The sequence below is a fragment of the Lactuca virosa genome, chromosome 8 (assembly GCF_052849685.1).
Source record: "Lactuca virosa cultivar CGN04683 chromosome 8, Lactuca_virosa_CGN04683_v6, whole genome shotgun sequence".
Classification (NCBI taxonomy): domain Eukaryota; kingdom Viridiplantae; phylum Streptophyta; class Magnoliopsida; order Asterales; family Asteraceae; genus Lactuca; species Lactuca virosa.
In genome coordinates this window covers 23184317-23192202 of record NC_136433.1, presented here as the reverse complement: position 1 = coordinate 23192202, position 7886 = coordinate 23184317, and the positions used below count along the sequence as shown (strand labels likewise).

At 49.8% G+C, this 7886-nt stretch overlaps 2 protein-coding genes across 2 annotated transcripts; both read right to left on the bottom strand.

Moving 5' to 3' along the window:
• Nucleotides 1-3920: 3920 nt before the first annotated feature.
• On the bottom strand, nucleotides 3921-5228 carry LOC145130171 (uncharacterized). Its single transcript, XM_079065011.1, has 2 exons — nucleotides 4727-5228; nucleotides 3921-4522 (listed from the first exon to the last, which is right to left on the bottom strand). Exons 1-2 carry the CDS (start codon nucleotides 5226-5228, stop codon nucleotides 3921-3923), a joined length of 1104 nt encoding a protein of 367 aa, XP_078921137.1.
• A 1175-nt stretch (nucleotides 5229-6403) lies between these two features.
• Nucleotides 6404-7645, bottom strand: LOC145130170 (uncharacterized). Its single transcript, XM_079065010.1, has one exon. The coding sequence runs from the start codon at nucleotides 7643-7645 to the stop codon at nucleotides 6404-6406; it is 1242 nt and encodes a 413-aa protein (XP_078921136.1).
• Between the last annotated feature and the right edge of the window lie 241 nt (nucleotides 7646-7886).

Sequence of the window (7886 nt, the reverse complement as noted above, 5' to 3'; positions counted from 1 at the left end):
ATGTTGTTGTATGTTTGTGATGTGACCTGGTTTTCTGGTGGATTAACACTGGTGGATCCGATTACTCGTTATCCCTGCAAGATCACAAGAAAGAGAAGCCGTCAGCCGCTTCCCGGGAGGGTGCTCCCGGAAGAACGCTCTGACGGTCAAGTTAGGAGATATCTAGTGTTTTTGGTATCTTCTTTAGGAGAGAAGAGCTTACCTCGTGAATCCGAGGGTGCATCCTTTTATACCTTGCGCTCCGGCCCAGTCCGTACTAGACAGGATCGCTTTTTGGGGAGACAAGATCAGAGGCACTGATTGGAGGATCGTGCGCCTTCAACCGTCAGGGGGCTCTTATTGGCTCTGGCAGTAATGGTCTGATCCACTGTTTATCCCTTGATTGTCTCTTTTGTCTTGGAGCTGGGAGCGTTCTTCAGCGGGCGCGAGCCCTTCGCCTGGGCATCCTGTCCCCAGAGGCGCTGGCGAGCGCTGAGCCAGCTGGGCTTAGCCCGGCTGGAACGCTTAGCGTTTTGGCTGGGCGCGATTCTGTCGTGCCGTCTTAGGCACGTCATCAAGTCCCCTAGTCCGGTAGTCGTAGCGTTGCAGCGCTAGTTACGGCGTTACGGGCTTAACTAGCTTACACGTGTTGGTTTTTCTTTACCCGTCGTTCCGCTCTTAATGGCGACGTGACTGCGCATGATGGCTGGCAGTTACGTCATCGTGTCAGACATTTTAAATGCCCCGCCCTTTCTGTTCCTTTATAAAAACACTTATAGGGTTTCCTTTTCGCCTTCACCCTTCCTTTATCCTTCTTCGTCTTCCTTTCTCTGAGTTTTCTTTTCTTCTTCTTTATGGCGAGTCTTCCTGGTATCGTTCCCTCCGCCGCTGAATACCGCCAGCTTGAAATTTCGTATGGCTTGTCATCTGTGGAGGGTGTGGAATTTCCTTATCCGGGTTCTAGCATCTCATCCCCCCTCCTGGCAAAATCAGGGTTTATTTGAAAACCCTAGACGCCGGCATCTGCTTCCCGTTGACGGACTTTCAGGAAGAGGTTCTGCAGAAAGATGGTTGTAGTTTGCAGATGCTGATCCCGAATGCCGTTAACAAAGTGGTAGCATTCGAGATGATCTGCAGGGCCAATGGCTATCTTCCCGATTACTTTGTGTTTAAGTATTTCTTCAGATTCTGCGTCACCGGAGATAAATGCACCTTTTCAGTCTGGCGGGAGGGGGGGGCATGCTTTAGTTCCCGACAGACGGACCCCCAATAACTGGCAGGATAAGTGCCTATGGGTGAATCAAGAACTGGTTGGGAGTGGTCGGTATCGTGCGAATACTTTTGCCGATACCATCCCTAAGTTTTTCCCCCACAACCAGGGCGTTGCTGATTACCTTAAGAGCGTCCAAGTATCTCCCGAGGACTACTCTGAGGCCCTCCTTTTTGGTGTAGGGATGAGTCCCTCTTGGAGGCGACGTGGAAAAATGGCGGCGTTCTTCTACATTGTTGACGGTAAGTGCTTTGCTTGGCTTTCTCCTTTCCTCTTTTTGTTCCCCCTCTTCTCTCTTTTTTTTTAAATACTTCGTGTTCTGTCCTTCCCAGGTGTTGAGTCTTCTTTGTCTATGGATGAGGTTCTCCGGAAACGCTACCGGGGCAAGTTGGAGTACCACGAGGTGGATCTGGTTGACCGGCTTCCTCCACCTCGCCGGTTGGTCCAGTTTTCTTTGACTGCTGCTCCTTCTACTTCCCCTATAGGCGAGTCGGCGTTGGAGACGAATCCCTTCCATGCTCGCCCTATTTCTGCTGTCATTCCTCTGGGTAGTACCCTCTCCTCCTCCATGGAGAGTAGCGAGGATAGCAAAGAGGGTATCGTTGCTAATGTTCGGCGTATGCAGGCGAAAAGGAAAGCCGTCTTGGCCATGGGTGAGCCGATCTCCGGTGCACCTACTGTTGCCAAAAGAATTCAGACCAGGCGTAGCTTTTCCCGCCTGTTGAGTTCTATGGCTTCCATGCCAACCAGTGTGGTTGTGATCCCCGATGACGACGTGCAACAGTCCGAGGGAATCCATGGGGCGCGTGATCAGCCTGTTGTTTCGTCTATCTCTCCTTTACCTGTTCCGAGTGTTCCGTTTCTCCCTCCGAAGCTTTCTCCTGTCAAGGACTCTAGTAATCCCGGCCAGGCATCACTCCCTCTGGGTGGTGTTACTGGGAAGAGTTCTGTCAGGCCCCCTGTCTTTGCCCCTTCGTGGAGTCTCCAAAATGACTCCCGGTTATCTGTTCGTGCCAACGCTCTGGAGTTCTCCCGCCATGCTTTTCCTCCTGCTGCAGTTAGTGACATGGAGGCTATGGGTAATCCTGCTTTTGCCCACAATATGGCTTACGCCGCCGTGCAAGCTATGTTTTACCTTGTTGCCGGCTCCTGACGTATCCACTCCCTTAGCGAGATGGAGGCCAACCATGCCACATGCGAGTCGCGCGTGGTAGTGCTGGAGCGTCGCGTTGGCGAGCTTGGTGAAGACCTCCAACTAGCTGAACAAAAGTGCCAGCTCCTTGTATCTGAGAAGGCTATCCGTGACGAAGCTAGGGTCGCTTTGGAGGTCAAGGTCGACTCCCTTACTCAAGTGAATGAAGGCTTAATGATTCAAGTGGAAAGTCTTGAGCGCGATGCTGTTGATCGTGACAAATTAATCTCTTCTTTGCAAGCAGATGCGGGTGCTTCTCACCAGGATTTGGATTGGTTAGTGCGTGTGGGTATCGTTCGTATTGTGGATAAGTTGATTGAGCATCCGGATTTCACGAATGCTATAAGTCTCATTCGACATGCTGCTTTTGTGGCTGGGATTGAATCCGTTCAGAAGGTAACCGCTGGAGTTGGGTCTGATGATGCTGGTGCTCGTCTTCCTTCTACTGGTCCGGTGGTTAGCGTGAATGATGCTCTGTTGTCGTTTGCGAGTATGGATCATGCATCTTTGTTGGGTTTGGGAGATTTGGATATTGGGGGCCTCCGGGAGTTGTGTTCTTTCTCTGGTTCAGAAGGTACCCCTGAGGGTATGGTGGTTCGAGGCGATGAAATTATGCAGGTGATCGAAGGTGATGCTGGTCAGGGTGGGCAGGGTATTGAGGATGATGGCGACCGTGACATTGGGGTGGGTGATGAGAATGTGGTGCTGGAGATGGTTGTTGGTGATGGACACAATGGTGATGAAAACAAAGATGCCCCGGCATCGTGTGCTACCCCTCCTGGGGCGTGAAAATATTCTCTATGGTTGCTTTATTTTCCTTTTTTTGTTTTGATCTGGACACGTGATGTATGGGTTTTGCTAAGAATTTACTCTTTTGATTGTATGTAAAATCGTTTTCGTGTACCGGGTGTCCCGTTGCCTGCTCTAAGCATTGCTTTCTTCTAATGGTATTTTGATGCGCTAAGCATTTTATTTTTCCCACATTAGTATTGACACGCTAAGTGTCACGGCTGGGTTCTCTAAGCACCCAATAAAAAAATTCAAATTTAGGTATTCAGTCACTTCAAGATTTAATACACTGAGTATTAAAATTTAGCATATCAATCATTCGATTACATTAACTATGGGCTCCAATACACTAAGTATGAGAATCATGTCTCTGAGCATGAAATCAAGTACACTAAGTACTTAAAAATGTGATATGCTAAGTACGACGGTGGACAGCTAGGGCTATTTGCCATTTTGCCCTTAAAAGAAAAACTTCTTCAAGTTTTTGGCGTTCCATGTTCTTGGTATCCGCCTCCCTTCCGCTGTTTCCAATACATACGCGCCGTTCCTATTCGCTTCTATAATCTTGTACGGGCCCTCCCATACTGGGCCCAACTTGCCTTGGGGTTGGGCTCGACTTGCCTCATTTTTTCTCAGCACATACTCGCCTACTCTGAATGCCTTCTCCTTCACCCTCTGATTGTAATATCTTTATGTTACGCATTTGTACGCAGCTTGGCGTACCTCCGACTTCTCGCGTCTCTCTTCGAGGACGTCTAAATTCAATCTTAGGTCTTGGGCATTGCTTTCTTCATCCGCATTGACCGCTCTCAACGTGCCAACAACTATTTCTAATGGAAGTACAGCCTCCGTCCCGTATGTTAGGCCGAACGGGGTCTCCTGTGTGCTTATTCGTGGAGTGGTTCTGTACGACCAGAGTACTGCCGGTAACTCCTCTGCCCAATTCCCCTTTGCCTTACCCAACCGTTTCTTGATGCCGTTCACAATGGTTCGATTGGACACTTCTGTTTGTCCATTAGCCTGTGGGTGCGCCACTGATGTAAACCGCTGATTTATCCCTTTACCGGCGCACCATTCTCTGAAAGGATTTTCAGCAAATTGTAGGCCATTGTCACTGACGAGCACCTTAGGTGTTCCAAACCTTGTCATGATATTTTTCCATACAAACTTTATCATGTGTCTTCCTGATATACACGCTAGCGGTTCTGCTTCAATCCACTTTGTAAAGTAGTCCACCGCCACCACCATGTACTTCAGCTTTCCAGGTGCCTCTGGGAATGGGCCTACGATGTCTATGCCCCATTAGTAGAATGGTCATGGGCTGGATATGTTCTGCAGTGGTACTGACGGGTTTGCTTGGACTGGAGCGTAAGACTGGCATTCCCCACACTTCCTAGTCACTCCCAGCGCGTCTTGGTGTACAGTGGGCCAATATATCCCCATCCGGAGCACTTTACCCGTTAAAGCCCTGGCTCCCTCGTGCACGCCCGCCTGACCTGCGTGCGCCTCCTGTAGCGCCTCCATCCCTCTAGCCTGATCTACGCATTTCAACCATGGTGTCGTAAACCCTTTTCGATACAGCTCCCCGTTTATCAATGCATATGAGGGCGCCTTTATTCGTATCTTCCTGGCTTCACTGTGGTCATCTGGTAACACTCCCCTTTGCAAATATTCCATAAATGGTGTCATCCATGTGGGCCCGGTAGCATACAAGGTATTCACCTGCTGCTCATCTGTACTCCTTTCCCTGAGTACTTCTACCAAAACCTTCTTCGATAGATGATCGAAACATGTGGATGCCAACTTGCTTAAAGCGTCTGCCCTTTTATTCTTGCTCCGAGATATTTGCTTGATCGTGAACTTTCTAAAGGACTGGATCAGTTGTCTCACCATTCTCACATATCTCTCCATTCTCTTATCTCTTGCCTCAAAACTTCCGTTAATTTGGTTCGCGGCTAACCTCGAATCTGTCAGGGCTGTCACAGCCTTCGCCCCCATTTGCTTGGCTAAGCGTAACCCTGCAAGAAAGGTTTCGTACTCCGCCTCGTTATTCGAGGTGTGGAAGTCGAACCGAAGAGCGTAGGTCACTTCCTCTCCCTCTGGCCTAGTCAAGATTAATCCTGCACCCGAGCCTTCCCTGCTGGACGCCCCATCGGTGTATAGCGTCTACGAGTGGTCGTTGGCTGGGACATCATCTACCGCCCAGATTCCTTCCGTGGCTAAGTTTCCTTCATCTGGAATTTCGAGCAAGAAATCAGCCAGTGCTTGTCCCTTAATGCTTGTCCTTGGACGATAGCTTATATCATGCCCCCCAGCTCGATCGCCCACTTTGCTAGCCGGCCCGATGTTTCTGGCTTGAGTAATATCTGTTTGATGGGGCAATTTGTTAGCACCTCTATTTGGTGCGCCTGGAAGTAGCGCCTCAAACGTCGCGCCGCGTAAATGAGTGTCAGGACCAGTTTTTTCAGGGTGGGATAATTGATTTCAGGACCCTGTAATGCTCTACTCACAAAATATATCGGCTTCTGCTCTCCTTCCCTTTCTACGGTCAACACCGAGGATATCGCCTCGTTTGAGGTCGAGAGGTACATTTGCAGTGTTTCCCCCGGGACGGGGCTGGCCAGTGTAGGTAGCTTGTGTAGTGCTTCCTTAATCTTCTGGAGCGCTTCTTCCACCGCGGATGTCCATTGAAAGTTGTTCTTTTCAATACAACCCTTCAGTGTATGAAATAGTGGAATGGCCTTGTCAGCGGATTTCGAGATGAATCTACTCAGAGCCGTGAGCTTCCCATTCAAACCCTGTGCGTCCCTGAGAGTGCCTGGGGGTGGGGTCTCCATAAACTCGTCCACTTTAACTGGGCTAGGCTGGATGCCCTGTTTGGTAACATAGTATCCCAAGAACTGTCCTTCTTCTACCCCGAATGTGCATTTAGCCGGATTCAATTTCATTTTGACCCTTTCTAGTGTAACAAAAGTCTCCTCGATGTCCTGCAACATTTTGTTTTCACGGGAGCTCTTAATCACCATATCGTCGACATACACTTCGATATTCCTCCCAATTTGCTCAGCGAAGATCGAATCGACCAGGCGCTGGTACGTGGCACCCGCGTTCTTCAAACCAAAAGGCATCTTGGTGTAACAAAAGGTGCCATGATCCGTGTAGAAAGTCGTTTTCTATTCGTCCTGCTCGCTCATCAGAATCTGATGATACCCCTTATATGCATCTAGGAAACACTTCAGCTTGAACCCTTGCAGCGATTCCACTTTCTGGTCGATCTCCGGGAGGGGGTAGCAGTCCTTGGGACACACTTTGTTCAAGTCTGAGAAGTCAATACACATACGCCATGACCCGTCCTGCTTGCGCACCATAACCGGATTAGCGATCCAAGTTGGGAAAACCACTTCCCTTACTATTCCGGCCTCCGCCAGCTTAGCCATCTCTGCATTAATTGCCCTGTTGCGGTCCCCTCCTTGGACCCTTCTCTTCTGCTTCACTTCCTTTGTCCCTGGCTTGATTGCCAGTTTATGCTCAATGACCTTCCTATCTACCCCCACCATGTCTGTGGGAGTCCATGCAAATATGTGTTTGTACCGTTTGAGTAGGTCGACTACTGCCTCCCTCACGTGACCTGGGAGGTTATGACCAATGCTGATCGGCTGATCAGGGTATTCCTCGTTGATTACTTCATTTCCTTTCGCCGGATCTCGTCGTGGCTTCTTTGTTTCTTTAGTCATCTCTGCTGGCTTCATTACCGTAAAGCACTGCAATTCTCTGGGAGGGGTGGCGAGTACTGTGGCTGGACCTGCCGGAGTGTCGAATTTTAAGATTCCATGCATAGTCGACGGGAACGCTCCTAGCTTTAGGAGGGCCGTTCTACCCAAGATGATGTTGTGCTCTGCCGAATGTCGGATGACCACGAAGTCGATCAGGACCGTCTTCTTTCGTTGCTTATCGTGGCTAGTGATTGTTAGGGGAAGGTGAATCGTGCCCAGCGGCCACAGACTGTGGCCGGTGAATCTGACCAGCCGCCCCACCGTGGGTCTCAGGTTGTCCTTCCATCGATCTGGGAGAAGTCGAAAACAGTGCTCATAGATTATGTCTGCTGAACTCCCTGTGTCGACATACACTCTGTGTATGGTCACATCTTTGATGGAGGCCTGGATTACCAATGGGTTATCACCTCTCCATCCCTCAGGACGAGGGTCTTGCGCAGAAAACGTGAGCGTCCGCACCGGGGGCCCAGGGATCCAATAGTTCGGTGGCTGTGTTTCCCTACTTCTTTTGTTACGTATCATGAATATTTCCTTGGGTTGAACTCCTTCTCGAGGCGCGTTCTTGTCGTTCTCGGCGTCAAACTTGGCGCATAAGCTTCGTGTTATTTCCACCAAGTCTCCTTTGAGATGCTTTTCCTCCATTTCTTTCTTGAGTACCGAACAACTGGTCGTATCGTGTGTCTTGCTTTAGTGGTACTCGCAATACCGGCTCTTGGGTAACTTGGCTTGCTGTTGTTTCTCTGATACCGCATACACCTCTGGTCGACGACTCCGTCTGTCGTCTCTATCGAATGGGCGAAACCTCGCCTGAGGCCTCCTTGCCTGGCCAAAGTGCCTACTTCCTCCTTGAAAGTCCGTATGACTTGGGTTATGGCGTTTGGTC